The sequence below is a fragment of the Chroicocephalus ridibundus genome, chromosome 3 (assembly GCF_963924245.1).
Source record: "Chroicocephalus ridibundus chromosome 3, bChrRid1.1, whole genome shotgun sequence".
NCBI classification, from domain to species: Eukaryota; Metazoa; Chordata; class Aves; order Charadriiformes; family Laridae; genus Chroicocephalus; species Chroicocephalus ridibundus.
The window spans coordinates 70,837,236-70,853,478 of NC_086286.1; the positions used below are offsets into that span (position 1 = coordinate 70,837,236).

At 37.6% G+C, this 16,243-nt stretch overlaps 1 protein-coding gene across 5 annotated transcripts in view; it reads right to left on the bottom strand.

The window, feature by feature from the left end:
- The window catches only part of TRMT11 (tRNA methyltransferase 11 homolog), a 28,222-nt gene that overhangs the window by 4,053 nt on the left and 7,926 nt on the right, over positions 1-16,243 (bottom strand). For 3 of the 5 annotated variants that reach the window (XM_063329669.1, XM_063329671.1, XM_063329670.1), the window contains 7 exons: positions 15,640-15,774; positions 13,822-13,978; positions 9,665-9,745; positions 8,863-9,027; positions 7,453-7,525; positions 6,601-6,732; positions 3,380-3,500 (listed from right to left, as the gene is read on the bottom strand). In XM_063329669.1, coding sequence (XP_063185739.1) covers positions 3,380-3,500; positions 6,601-6,732; positions 7,453-7,525; positions 8,863-9,027; positions 9,665-9,745; positions 13,822-13,978; positions 15,640-15,774 — 864 coding nt within the window. Of the gene's footprint in view, positions 1-3,379; positions 3,501-6,580; positions 6,733-7,452; positions 7,526-8,862; positions 9,028-9,664; positions 9,746-13,821; positions 13,979-15,639; positions 15,775-16,243 lie in introns of all 5 variants that reach the window. The other 2 variants (XR_010070347.1, XR_010070348.1) reach the window with 1 other exon arrangement.

Genomic DNA, 16,243 nt, shown 5'->3' on the forward strand with positions numbered 1-16,243 from the left:
ACCAAGCCAGCTCTTTTCCCAGTCTGCCACCACTACCAAGATGACAAAGACTTTTTCCTTTATTTGTAAAAGTCAGAACTGAAGATGTTCGTTAATCCCTGGTCATTCTTTATTATCATCCCTGGTTCTCACTTTGAATAATTTAAATTCTAGAAACAGCAGAAACTTCTAGGTATCTCTCTGAGCCCTTGTCAATTACAGAGCTCCCCCACAATATTTTTTTTTAGAAGTCCTGATTAGAAACTTCAGAACTAGGTAGCATTTACCAGCCAAATAGATAACGTATTTCTGTAAAACAGCCAGCAGAGAAATTAAACAAATTATTCAGCTACAGCTGAATTATAATTCAGCATAGGGAAATCAACAAGCATCAGAAAACAGAAAGGTAGACATACTGTTGTAAAGAAAGGGAACAACAAACAACGCTAGAGTTAAACGCTGTTCATAAGTCCACCCCTTCCGAAAACCGTTGGTTGATCACCAAATACAGATTACCAAGAACCGCTGTAGTAATACTGGTGTAAGTTTTTGTACTCCTATTTACCTACTGATTAACCACTTACCAGTTATTTGACATTTAAATAAAAAATAATGATGACAATTCAGATATAGGTGGCAGTCTTACATAACTGTATTTTTTAAGGCTTTTGAAAAATAAACTGGCCAAAGTGAAAATGTACCTTCCATTGATTTGGGCTGGAAGAACTGGTTCAAACCTCCTATGACCTAAAGCAGAAGACTGGACTCCTAGTGGATCACAGTTGACAGATATTATAACGTGAATCTGTTCGGCCAAGGGATTCTCATTTTTCCACTGCCACTGTATTTCAGTTCTTACACACGAATGCCTACAGTCTTTGGAGAGCTGAACTTGTGTTTTTACTGTCCTGTCCACTACGATTATCAATTCAAAGTTTTATTTCAGGTTTAAAGAGAGATTGGGGAGATCCCTATCCATTTAATACCAGAAGGGACAGTAATGTCCATAGAAAAAAAGCAATACATCAGACTAGTAAGCTCTCACCTCCTATCGCTTCTGTTTTGTTCCTCTCCCATTCCACACTCCTGTGCTTCGCTTCTCTAATTCTTCTGCCTTCAGAGTTTTAGAAGGCTAGAAGTTGCCAGGTGGCTACTGCTAGCTGCCCTCTACAACAACTGCCTTCATTTACTTTTATTATTATCACTATAATTGAAGATTGGGGAGGAGGGGAGTTACTAATGACTACCGTAGCTGTGCAAAAATGCCCTAAATATTAAAAAACAAACATCTCTTCTGCTCATATTGTGCACGTGCTGGAAAAGTCTATTCATACCAACACTGTGTTCGGTAAGAAATCTTTTCCAGTTGGCACGATTTCATCGTAAACTTAAATAGAACAGAGTGGATGCCTACAAGACAGTGAGTTATATACAACCTTCTGTGATGTTTTGAATCCAATATTTATGATCTTCATGCTTCTGATTAATTATGATAGATCAATACTACAACTAGACACATTCACTTTTTACTTTGTGTCTCTTTTATATTACAAGCACAATCAAATTGCACCACCGATTTCATGTTCAGTAACTGACTGAATTCATTTCCAGTTAAGAGATGAGACTGTTAATAGTGAAAGTGAGTTTCCTGTGAAATCTGCAATTCGTTATTGGTGGCAAACACTGGGGAAACTGAAGGACTGCATAATGACACTACATGATTTGTAAAACTTCTTAGCCACTTGTGAGTACTACACTAAGCTGAATTAAAAGGTATTTGTGACTGACTGTTACAAATCAGTTTAGTAAAGCAGACAAGAACTGTCTGGAAACAAACGCATGTATACTCATAAAAATTCACTCTTTCATTTGGGAAGAACTGCAACTATTGAACTTTATGATCATACTTTGTGTGTCAGAAGTATAAAATAAATAGGTCGTTCAAGATATTAAAACGGGAAAAAACACGTCCCAAGTAAGGGATGCTGGGGTGGGGAAATCTTAGATAGTTAGACAACAAGACCCTAAACCAAGCAGGCACTAGCTAAGGAGTCAATATGTATTTTGTTATTTGGACAAGTTTTACATCATCAGAAACAGCACATGGGTTCTGGTATCTTTAAATTATCTAGAAGACATCTGGAGTCCTGAGTGTAAGCACCTGTGCAGTTTTATCTAAGCAGTAAGCCTGCCAGCTAGACTCAGGTGCTCAGAGCTAAGCGTTTCCAGACATCAACCTGTCAAAGCATGTACTGAAGAACAGGTGATGCACAAAACAAGAATAACAAATGATGAAAGTCTATTCGCAGAAGGGTGAATAGATTTTTAAAATTAGAACATGTTATCCTATAGCACTGTCAATAATAGAACTCGTGCAGAAAACTTCCATGAACACCCTTAGACATACATGTCAAAAACTTTCAAAATTTACCCTCTGGGTTTGCTACTGGTGAAGTTGGCATCTCTGGCTCTGAACTCCACGTACAGTGTTTTAAAAAAAATAAAATAAAAATCAGGTGTTGCTTGAGAATCTCTGTCATCATTAGCATTATGAATGCAGTACTGAAACCCTGCTGCGTTATTAGTGCAAGCACCATGCAGACACAGCAGTCCAACTGTATCTCCTGTCATTTAAAATACCTCTTCCAACTGCCAAGGAATGCACTAAAAACACCTGCTCACCGTTTGCATGTGTTTTCATTAAGAATATTGATTCCCCTTTGTTTAGCATCTCTTTTAACAGTATTAGGTGAGAGAATCAGCAAAAATGGAAAGGAGACCCGAATGCAATATTCCCTGGTCTCGATGCCCCAGGAGAGGCACTTAACATATTCCAAAACAAACAAACAAAAAAATAAATGCCAGTGTGCTTCACCGTACTTATGTCACAGCTACAATATTATTTCAAAAGCTTGAAGAGTACCACTCTAAAAATGAAGTAACAGAATTGAATATGGTTTACCTATACTGCAAGACCCACAAAGGCATTTAGTATTTACTTGGCCACCAAATTACATTTTGGAATCAACGGGAACTTAGGCATCTCTGTGGATGGGATTCACAGAGTTCAGTTTTCCAAGAAAAGCACATGCAACTTTCACAAGTAACCATAAGTTCAAAGACCTCTTTCACACTATTAAGTAGCTTGCTCAGGATGAAAAGTTTATCAAAAACTCAGGAGAAAAAAAAAAAGACCAAAACCAAAACCAGAACAGTCCCTTAAAACACTACCCAATTTATTTTAAAGAAACGTGTGGCAATTTTACAAAAGCTCTAACTCTTATTATAAAAAAAAAGCCTCAAGTGTGATAGAAATAAGGATCAAATGTTGAAAAACAGAAACTTTTCATGAATGCAATAGCTACTATTTCACACAATATAATCAAGAATTCAAGCTTACCTTGAATTCTTTCACTTTTTCCATGGTTATCAGGCGCCTTGATGTGTGGCTGGAAAGCATCTGCTCACAGTTGCTAATAAGTTTCAGGCACGGGTGGCGGGGAACGATCTCTTCTGTATATCTGGAAGAAATAAACATTCACAGAGCTGTAAGCTCATGAACTGGAAGACTTGCATCTGAAACAAAATTCATACGGATTCTTCACAAAATGGCTTACATTTAGGAAGTTGCAATGCATTTTAATCTAATGAAAGAAATTCACGTATTGGTGCTCGAGTTTTTACAGCATATATTCCAATCATTTTGTGACATAAGATGTGTAGAATTAAAACCTCACAGTAAAGAGCACCCCCCACATTTTTTACATGTATTTACATGACGCTAATGTATGCACACAGGCCTACCTGTATAATTTCAAGTAGAAAATATCTCAGCCAATCAGGAGTAATAACTTATCCAATCAGAACTGTGATTTTAAAAATGTATTTCACAGTCAACATACATAAAATTGCAGGAACAAGAGACTTAACTCTGGCTCCCCAAAAGGGGACCATTACACTTCAATTCCAAATCGATTTAACCCAGCTCTTATTAAACAGTGACATTCCTGGACATCAGAATTCGGTGTTATAAATGTATCGCATTGAAATTACTTTTTCTAAACGGAAGAAATAAGAACACATTATTTTTTAACATAAGATGGTAGCAATGCTGGCTTGCAATTAAATCCTGTCTATAGAAGCAAGCATTTACAGTGTTTTAAATGCCCCTATCTCATAAGCATACTATTTTCTATAGAAACAGCTTTCTCTAGATTGCTTTCAATCCTTCTATTTCTCCAAATGCTGAAAGAGGAATTTAGGGATTTAAGACTTTTGCATGGGAGTATAGGAGCAAGAAGTATTGACTTAGCTAATAAGATAAACATGAGATCAGACATCCTTCCTATATAATTGATCAGCCATTTAGTCTTAGTTTTTGTAATTTGCTTTCCTGTAATAGCTACTACAACATCATACAAAAAACAGCATATGGTATTGTCAGTGACTATGATTTCATACGAAATGCTTGCTTTCATGATTCCCCAATGCTTGGGGGTCAACAGAAGTCAGACATTAAGAAGCAGAACTAAACAACTTTCACACCTATCACTTGAACTTAAAAGATAAAGAGGATGAGCTTCATATTTTTTCTGTATAAAAATGGATTTTCTGAACGCACTTTACAAAGTAAATGGGAGTTCTGGGAGAAAGAGAAGTCAAATGCAACACAACTCAAAATAGAATCCCATCTAGGTGCTGATGGAAATCTTGACATTTCTCAAAGATAACAGTGAGCTGTTAAACAACTAAGACAATACCAAATACAGACTTGTAAATAGGAAAAAAACCAGAACAGTACTGCCTCTTTGCATTGTTCCAAGACTTCCAGATTGCAAAACAACCTTTCAGTCACTTCTCATGTGTGGAATCAAGTCAATACTTCTGCTAGGTGAACGTTCTGCATGTTTTTGACAAAGGACAGTCAAATTAATTCTCAACTGTTTTGGTTTTTTTTTTTTTTTTTTTTATTACACAGGACTTTTGATGCCCCTAGTACCAAACTGCCTTTCTCTCTTACAAAGGTAGGCACTCTGCCACAACATCTTAGAAGTTTCTCTTCATAACCCTCTAAAAGCCTGACTGCAAAGGAATTAAAAGAATTCAGACTCAACAATGATTTCAATGTCAGATTGAAAGAGTAAACTTTGGAGTGAGATGCTATCTTGCAGAGGGAGAGATCATTATCACTTTGTTTAAAAGCCTTGTCTGTTAGCATTAATGCATATATTTCTACATTCTTTCAGGTAGAACTCGGAACATTATCAAATAAGAAATATAGTAGCAGTGGTTTAAACAGACACCCATTTTAATCCAGTTTTGTTTTTAATTTAAGGTAATACACTAGAATCTCAAATAACACATGAACCTGATGGCAGGTGTTGCCAAGGGATATTTGATAACACAACAGGTAAGTAGACAGTATCTTATCTTCCCCCCACACACTTGCTTTAATGTTTGTTCCTGTGTTCATCATTACAGCTGAAAATGAAGTGACTGTACTAACATTCTGTGCTAATATAGTGGCTTCAGTATTTCAACCTTCATTGAATAAAGTCAATTCATAGTAGTATGTACAAATTTACTTTTTAAGAGGTAACCCAACTAAAGCTTGAGAGCACTGACGTCCCCAAAACAGCAACTCAAGTAAAACGAGAATGTGCAGTTCATAGTTATCTAAAGTTAAGCACTTTATACTGCTGTACTGAGGACGCATGCTCTTACCAATGCTCAATGAGCAGACAAAAAGCTCTGGTATCTTAACAGATAGAATAAATTCAGTAATTTCAAACAGAGTTTATTGACATGGAAATCTAAGAATTCACAGCTACAGATGGCCTGTCAGGGTTAAGCATGTATAGACAGTCATTTTGAACAATTAGCTATAATACTGTTAATGGCACTCATTGCTTTGTTTATGAATAGTGTTACAAGAGAAGAAGCCTAAGATACCAATTCTACCAAAAAAACCACCCCAAGCCTCAAAATCTTAGATAAGAGATGCTCAAGTAAGGTAGGCAAACAGATGTCTTTCCTTTTAAACCCAGTTCTAATCCTAGGCTGCACTACTGAGCAGACAGCATCCCGCAGTCTCTGCTGGCCTCTCTCGTCCCTAACAGGGCTGCTCCCCTACTCTTCCTGCCTCTCACTGCCATCTCTTGGTCACTTGACTTTCTGATGTCAGAAGAAAGCTAAAGTAGAAGTGCCAAACGCCAAAGAGACAGGAATGTTCTCTTACAGGACTTTGTCATGCACCTCTATCAAGTACTCTAATAGAAACATATATTAATAAGATCCTTGCTACTACTATCTTTGAAATCTATCTGCACCTTGAAAGTCTAATTTTCTAAGTTTTAACCTCAACCGATTGGACATGCATTTGTCAAGGACATGTGAAGGCTTTTTTCTTTTTGGTAATAGTCAGGAATTATCTCCATCCAAAACCCTTATTTCAAAATCTGCTTTCCCTCATATGAAATTTTAAAATATGAAGTCTGAACATTACTCTTAAGTGATGGTACTATGGAAGTTCCATCTGTACTATGCTCCAAAAGAAAGCACAGTTAGAACATAGCAACATCGGTTCTGACATACTACATACCAGAAATCAAGAATACATACTCAGGCCTGTATATCGGCAGCCAGTAAACTAATCTTCCTCCCATCACAAGATATTCTGCAGCAAACTTCAACAGGTCAAAAAAGATGTCACTTAGATGATAATTGGATGAAACGAAGATGTGATTTTCTGTGCTAAACAAAAAGTTTACAAGTGTAAACATAAAAGCACAGGTAAGACCTGCATTTTACATTAAAAAAAAAAAAAAAACCACAAAAAACTCCAAACCACAAAATAGCACTATCCAAGATTTGCAAAACTACCTAGGACAATCAAGGAGTACAGCTTCTACTATGAAGAATATGACTTCCCAAATTCCCCTACTGGCTCTTTAGTACTTGTGGAAGTCAAAGCATGACTATTCCCCAGAAGCATGCTGGAAATAGTTATTTTGCACAGCATCTTTCTTAAGGGCAATTTAGAGTAAAAGGCAAGGAAGGCCAGGCAGTGGAGAAGCAATGTGTTATCTCTAAAGAGAAAGGGAAATCCAAGAAAGAAGGTTAAGGTAAAATAGACATGTTCCATTTTAGACTGATTTTGCAGCATGCAGGGACTGAAGAGAACTTTATGAGAATAGGAAACAAGGTTAATGGTGGCTCACAGAGATGAGAAATAGGATTTGAAATCTGAACACGTGCAAATGATAAGCAGGGAGAACAAAACCAAGAGGATTTCAGGAAGAGACACACCGGTTTTGCAAACAGAACAAAAAGGGCTTTTCTTCTTTAATTATTATCATTATCATTTTTTTTTAGCTGCTGACAGCCAACCAAGAAATAATAAAGGTTCTAAAACTGTGACTGGGTTTCCATTAAGACATTCACATTCTACAACAGACAAGACAGCTTACCTACCTTCTTTCAGCTGTCTTAACTGCTTCCTTTTGTGAACCTGTTCTGCGAGTAGCTTCTCTGATACCATACGGTGCTATACAAAGCAAGTGCGTAATGCAGAGATGAGAACCTCACCCTTTGTCCAAATAACATACAACTGTATTATACACACACAGCAGTGCACAAACTGTGGCTTATACATAGTTAAAAAAAGGAAAAGCTTTTACAAAGTAAAAGTTGGTAAGGGTAATTTCTTGAAGATCTACTAAAAGCTTCTTGCTTCAAAAGGTCACTTTAAAACCATTTCAAAGAAAGTCCTTCAGCTGTTAAGAGGTTTCCAGCAGCCTAGACATTTGCTACACCACAAAGGACAATGCTTTTCTGTTTTGTTCATTAAGAGATATTCCTTACATTTCCAACATGTGACAAACAATCCCACGCTCTTTTGTTTGACAGACACAAACACCTCCCCTATAGCGCTTAGCTAACCTTTTTCAAAATGAAATTTTATGTATTGGAATGTCTTGCCAAAACATCACACAAATGGTAATTCTCAGACAGACAGATAAGAATAGACAGAAATGGCTTTTTCGCATACATTTTTGCACACTTCTAATAGCATAAAATATTTATTTCACGTTCACCCCACAAGTTGTGACACAATTTGCAAACTCCATTTTAAGTCACATTAATATTCTATACTGTCTTATTGCCAAACAAGGCAAAAAAATTAGTAGGCAACCCACAAAGAAAAGTCACACTCCCTATTCCTAATTAATATGAATGTGTCATGGTAAGAGCCAGCACCAGCGATTAGAAATTGCTGTATCGAGGTCTTCTATTTATTCCCTTAGCCTCTACTCCTCTCAGGCATGACAAATGGTGTTAACTATATAGGTTTCCAAAAGAGCAGAGGATCCTTTCAAACTGCTAGTACTTCTAGTAGGTAAGTGTATCAGAAATGCATTAAAATTTCTCTTGGAGGCATTCCAATAATCGCTTCATATAAGTCTCTGGAAGTCCATCAGAGCTGCTTGGCAGACTCAAGTGTGCTGCAGATCAAGTACTTACAGCAACATGGACCATTATGATAAGAAGTCTCTGTGCATCAATAAAGTTATGCCTTTACTGAATGAGACTTCTTCAAAGGATGATTTTCAGCCATGTTGATTTCTATTGGCACACATAATATTCTCTCCACGGAAGAAAGTATTACTTCCAGTTTTGTTACACATTTATAACTATCCCTAAAGCAAATGCAGGGATGTCAAATGCAGATCCAGTCTCCACAGTGCTGCCCTCAACATTCATCTTTTGTAATACGGAAACTGCAGACCTGAGCACTCAGAGACATTAAATCAATGTACATAGACACAGGCAATAATCTTTTAGTCATTGTTATTAGGCAACAAAAAGCATTAACAAACTTACGATCTGTAATGATTGCATCAAACAGCATCCCTTTTCGCCATATTGGTCTTGAAGAATCAGAAACTAGCGCATCAAGGTAGTATTTCTCTAAACCATACTGTCGGAGATTAGCTCTGATGTTTTCATCTGGCCCTCTCCATTTCTGGTTCTTTCTGCTTGCCTTGCCTGGGTCGGGTAGAATGGGAAAAAAAGCACACTCAAACTATTTTATAGGAAAAGCTTTCACATACTCTATCATTTATTTTAGAGGAAAAGAATTAAATGTCGCATACAAAACCAGAGTTTATCTCCTGCCTTAGGAGATAAACTCATTGTGACAAATATTTGCGATAAACCTCACAAGTAGCAAGGAATAATAAAAATAGATGAGAAAAGTTCTGCTGTATCATCTACATAGGGTCTCACAGAACACATTTATAAAAATGTTGTTTTGTAAGATGTTCTCACTATTCGTCAGTCATAATCCTGTCCAATCGGTCAGGTAAAGTTTTCACTGGGATTAGACTTCCTGGGGTTAGGTTACAAGAAGCTTCCTACATCACATGCTAAGAAAGCAATATTTATTGTAATTATTATTCAGAACTCTGTTTTGGCTTTTGTTATTCCTTTTAGTATTTCCTGCTTAAAAATTAAGAGAATAGTTTTCTATTCTAAATGTAAATTGCTCAATAAAAATAAGCATGACAAAATAAATCCTGTGAAGATTAATGTTGCTTTAAAATCCACTAAGTATCATCTGCCTATTATGAGCATTCTTAAATTCCAGAGTAAGACTTCAGTGGCTTAGAAACATGTAACATACCTAATCCGTGGATTGTGTTGTAATCTATATCAGTACCACACACATATGCTCCAAAGTGTGCTGAGGAGATAAGAAGGCCACCTATAAAGGGGAGAAAAGGGGAAAAGTATAAACTGCTGTCATAAGTGTTATCTGTGTTAGGATTTTTTGGTCAGGAACTTCAGGAGTTTACACCAGTAGCACACTAGACCTAAAGCTAGACCTAAGGAAAAAAAAAAAAAAAGAATTAAAACTACCAACCAGTTAGAAAAGCTACACAAATACAATCAGGGACAATAACACTAAGTCCCCTGTCTGCTATACTTGATCTTCCTTATCTTGCTATGCCCTATGTCACTCCTTACCTCTAGAGACTGTTCTTAGGAGTTTGTTTATGGTTTTCTGTATTTCAAGGCAATAAGATCCTTTAATCATTACATGAACCAAAACTTTTAATTCTAGTTTGCAAGCAGCAGAATTGTTGGGAAACAATCTGAAAAATCATCACCAAACAAACGGCAATTCTACCATGTGTGTTCTCAAAATCAGTCTCCTTAACTGTGTCTAAAATCAAACTTGTTGTATAATGTGGCCATTCCTTGAGTAAGAAGCAATGGTCAAGAACCTTGCAAATGCTAATATCTCCAACGTAAACAGCAATATCAAAAGAGTTTCGTAATTGTTTTGCAGTGTGAAATGTATATACAGATGCATCTTTTTCTGTATGACACGTATGTTGTCAGTACATTTATTAGCATACTCATCCTGCAATAAAACTAATTTTTTTAATCACTACTATTGTGATCTGATTTCTTAATTAAAAAAAAAACCCACACAAAAAAACCCAACTACCAAAAAAGCACATGTGATTTCCCCTTGAAACTGGGCAATGGCTGAATAGCCAAAGAAAAAAGCAAGTGACATTCTCTCTTTAACATTTTCCAAATTAAAAAAGGACAGACAACAGAAGATTACCTAAGAGCTGTGTTGTCAAGTTGTTAATAAGGAGGTATGTAGTTAACAGTGACAGAGAACAAGGCTGTGAACCCCACACTACTGGTGTCAACTGCTTATGGATACAAACAGTCCTGCTAAAATAAAGGGGACGATTGCTGCAGGATGAAGAGTTGACCAGCGCAGGGACCAACGCACAAGCTGGCTGTGTGGGTGACAAGCTTTCCCATTCACCAGCAGTGTGGAGAAGAGCATCTCAGGTGGCTGCATTGCCCCACGCCACCCATTCAGCACCAAGAAATCCCTAACAAACACACACTGTGTGCGCAGGCTAAACATCCCACCTCAGGGCAGCAGAAAACTCCTACATCATATGCCAGTGAACTCTACCAAAACTGAAGGTGAGGGCGAAATTAAAAAAAAAAAAAATCCTCTGCTTTTTCTTGTGAAATGGATCAGGGAAAAGCAAGGTTACTCACCCCAGAGGAGTCACCCATTTCCCTTCTCGGCTGCATTCCCTCAGAACAGATGGGCAGTACCTCCAGAGGGTCAAGACAAATTTAGCTAGCCCTGACCCCAAGTATGGCATACCACCCAGTCCTATAAAAAAAGTAAGAAGAAAGTACTTTGCCCATCTACGAATGTTTTTGATTACAGGGAAAAAAAAAGTTAGAAAAACATGAACTTACAGCTTTTAATAAGTCTCAGCTGGTACTAGTTCAATTGTGTTCACAAAGAAAGTGCATGAATACTTAAATACTCTAATATGGCCAACCCTTTCACTTCCTGTATCAAACAGATGTATACAAAGGGTTAATCAGAGAATCACTCTGTTGCCTGATGACTACTAACAGAATGATGATGGCACAAAACTTCACGCCTTCCTATTGTACGCTTTTTCCCCCGTCTCTTCAGTGCACACGTGTGTCTGGTCACACCACTATCCTCCAGGACGTCAAAGAAAAAACTCCCACCACTTGCAATTACACAGCATCACAAATTGGCAAAGGGAAAGGGACAAACATCTTCCAAAGGTACAAACAATAAGCTTACTGAGATAACCAGAACAGATTGTCTAGGAAGAATTATAAAGTATTCACGTAAAAGACTTGATTTATTCTTCCAGAAACCTTCAGGCTTCCTTCTGCCCAACATTGAGAAAAGAATATTTAACCAGTTTATGGAAGTTACGTTTTACAACTCAAAACCAATCCTGGACATTACAATTCTGCTTTACAAAAAAAGGGGAATCAAACCTCCTAAGCCAAGATGGTCAAAAGCACTTTTTATTAAGACAAATTCCAACTGTCCACTCCTACGCTAATGCTGAAGACTTGTGATTTGGCTCATCCAGCAAAAACAGTTTCCTTCCAACAAGAAAGCACCATTTTGCATGGCCATCCTAATTTGGTACTATTTACCTTTTCAGCATAAAAAACAGGAAGAAACCAAGCCAGGTATTAAAATTGCATCAATAAAGAAATATGAACTGCAGTTTCTTCAAAATTTCCTCAAATCCCAAATACATGCTCTTTCCCAACCCATCAGCTCAAACTCACTGCATCACTCTCAACTCTGAGCTATCTCCCAAAATTACAGTGGCAGGACACTGTTGCCCCGATAATCTTGAAAATCCTCTAAAGGACCTCAAGAGACTATTGAAATTCCTGGAGTTTACTCACCAAAAGTAGGTGCAAAAGCCACTGTTCAGTTGTTTAGTCATAAATACACTTGACTGACAAATGGTGCGCCCCCCAGTAGCTCCAGTGTCCCTATGTACTGTTTATCTCAAGCCTGTCTATTACAAATGAGTAGTGCAATAAAACCACAAAAAACGCAATTCAAATCATTAGTCAATTTGGGGAGAATTTTGTGTATTTTATGTTTTGAACTGAAACATGACTTAATATTTATCTTGAATTTCTATAGCTTCACTACTTCTATGTGATTTTTTGTCCTCTAAATTTACTCTTTTTTTTTTTTCTTCAGTTTTCACTCCGAAGAGAATGAATGCTTTCAAAGAATTTTTTGTGATTTAGGTTGAGCAGATTTTTGTAAAGAAACACAAAACCATAGACACTGAAATGAAACAAACTGCTTAGAGATGAAGCAGAGGAATTTCCTCAACCTTTCAAAGAGTACTACCCATCTGCAAGGAACACAGGCACAAGGAGGAGGAAATTCCATAAGACATTATCATTCATGTAAAAAATCAGGTCGTATACAAACAAAACTTCAGACAAAAACATATAGTTCACTGAAGCCTTGTGTTTCTGAAAATATTATATCCCTGGTCTGTTTTCAATGGCACCGAGAAGCCACATGCTAATAAGAATTTGTCCTACTAGTGACCCTGTAGCATTATCTTCTCTCTCCCTAACTTCTCTGCAGTGAATTTTCTTCATCCTTCCATTAATGTATGTATTTTTAAATTGTATGCGTCTCACACGTGGTCCTCTTGGTCAAAGTTTAGCAAAATCCAGGTCAGAAACACAGACTTTGTTATGCTTTTGAAAAAACTACTATAGGTAGCTTAACACAATACACTCTTGTGTGATTAAATGGCACAACCTGACACAATAGATCTTCTATTTCACTTACAGCTGATTTTCCCTTTGGTAAAAAGTACTTCTATACCACACACAGTAATATATGGAATAAAAGCTCCCCCTCCTGGCTTAACTAAGAAAAGTTCTGCTGGGGCCGAATACGCGGGGTGATCAATATTATCCTGAAGTCGAGACGTGATGGTACAAGCAACTCATCACTATTGAATGCTACGACCTAACTATTTCTATGTTGTGTTATATGCCCAGAAGTGCCCTTAGCACTCCTCTAAATAGCCACCTCCAAAACTGCTGCTCCTTGTAACATTCTGAAAGTGGCTGCAGGGAGTGCTCTAGCCAAATTTCAGTTCTTAGTCACTTGGGACCTTAAGCAGCCCATGACACACATGAACTGGTGTTTAAGCCATGTTACATAAAATAATACAGTGAAGACAGACTTGTCAGAAGTGTAAAATAAACTGTTTACATCTTCTGAAGTTGGTCTCCCTCCCCCGAAATCCCTTTCAAGTTAACGAAACATTCATTTTGTAATCACCATTTTGCTTTTGCTTCAAGTATCACTGGAGCACCAGAAGCCACTGTGCCAGGTAAATATGTGGTGCGAGCAGTAACACGATCTCCCAGGTTTTCCCGACAGTAGAAAAAAAAAAAATATACCTGTTCCAACAAATGGATCATATACAACATCATTGGGCTTTACTCTCCCATGGTTTGCCATAATGAAAGAGAGGCAGGCATCCATGCTCGTATTTCCAATAAAATGTCTCTTTTTTACACTGTAGGACTCAATTAGTTCTCTTTGGCCATCTGCAATCTGTCGAAACATTTAAAAAAATCACTGTCAGGTCTCAGATACAAGATATAAGCAGAGAGGATAACTGACTTGCTTAAGTGACAGCACCCCAAACAAACAGGTAACTCTTGATTCTATAACACATCACCTTGCTTTCTGCCATCTGAAAATATGACAGACTTCTTTCCAAGCAATAGATATCTTGGTTCATCAACTAAATAAATTTTTAAAGACAGAGGCCAAAAATGTACAAACAATTTAGAGGGAAAATTCTTCTGAAGAAGTAACAATTAGAGCAACTTTGCAATTATTCTGGGCATCAGAAAAACAATTCCTGGCAATTCAGAGTTAAAAGAATTTCAAAATTATGAGGAGCAGAAATGCATGTTAACACACACGTGCACATAGACATGCACATGCTTAAGGTCACACAGAATTCCATCTTTACTGGCTTTTCTGTCCACACTCAAAATCTAAATTTAGGTTAGTGTTGACAGATCAAAATTTACTGGAAAAACAAAGACCTAATGCTAACATTTTTACATCAGACTTCCAAAATATGTTGAAGAGGACCAAAGCAGTCTGGAAGAAAACATGTTCAAAAGCCCTTCCAACACTATTCCCCAGCTCCAGTCAACATCAGTCTTACCGGGTAAACAAAATACACTTGCCAATTTTTTTTCAGGTTGGTTTACTCTTTTTTAAACACTTCAGGAATCCAGCACATACGGGACAACAGCTGCAATGTTTTGCAGTATTGCCACAACCCAGGGTGCTTTCACATGAATCACAGGCATGGAGAATATTCACAGGTGCTGACAGATCACTTGGATCTCTAACTTCTCTGTACACAGCCCCTGACGATAGCTGTGCAACTTTAGCAGTGGTTCTCCCGCCTTCCAGCTGCCCTTGACCCAGGACATTGCAAGTACGCTCCCATCAGTGGCTGGTGTCATTCTGGAAGATGTCCTTTGAAGACCCACTTTTTCCTCACAAGACATAGTAGACCAGATCAGATTTCCTCAGGATATCCTAATAATGCAGCAGATTTGGAATGCATACACCCAACAGGCAAGAACATTTTTAGTAAGGACCTCAAATGACAAGCTCCAGACAGTTTTTGAACACGGTTCCTACTGTACAGCACTGCACTGTCAGTGTCCCCTTCGGTGGGCTTCACTTGCGGGCTGGACCTGCTGATGGCCAAAGCCTCGGGGATCAGTCTGTGCCTTTCTGTTGAAGAGCCTGCCAGGACCACTTGAAGCACAGAACGCTCCAGCATGGCTGATGCAACTCAGTGGGGCCACAAGCCATCTCCAGTTCCTGTAAATCTTACTTCACGTTTGAAACAAGCTGCTGGTGCTTTCAGCTGGGTCTGGGCCCACAATAACCTGACACACCACTGTAGCTGTGCAGAGACTCAACTGCTGTGTTGAGTTCCCTCTGTGGAGGGCAAGATAACGCATGTTCCCAGATAGAAATTCAATTTTTTCCACCTCTAAACTGCCCAATTAACCTTTTTTTTTCCCCTAGTCATAATAAAGACTTGCACGACTTACACCAGTGTATTATGCAGTGACAGATTCAGCCATGATTACATTGTCTGCTTTCCATATTTAAATTGAAGAACACTTTCCTGAAAATACAAGCTCATAAAAACTGAAGCAAGTGTACTCACGCACCCATCTACCAAAATACAGATGAAAGGGCTCTTCTGGAACATTATTAGGGTCCATTCCGTAATCTTCCAAAATCCAGAAGATGTGTTCTGGATTCTTTAAATTTACTTTTCCTTTGAATGGCAGAAATTCAAGGGCCTACACAATAAAGAAAAACAGAGTCCAAAAAACACAGTCGATTTTTTTTAAATACGCCCCCACACACACAAAAAAAAAAATAATTAAAAAACCAAACCAGAAATCAAAACACAATTCCACTTGTGAGAAATGATAGATTAGTAGTAAAAGTACATCCTCAATTTTCTTTGGATTTCTGAAATGCCTTTCTTGCGAATAAAGATAGATCAAACGATTAAGGATTAGAAATCAGGAACTGTAACATTTTTTTATTAACTGAACAGAACCCAACTTTAGAGGAAATAAACTGTGTGTATTAATTATGCAATTTTCAAATTATAAAAAACAACACTGATGATGAACAATGGGATTTAAAATTTCAGTGATATGCAGCTGCACCAATTGACATACTCAGCATTATTTCACGTACACAAAAACTGAACAAACAGGAAACTGTAGCTACTATTAATACAGATAATTTCAGTCTCTG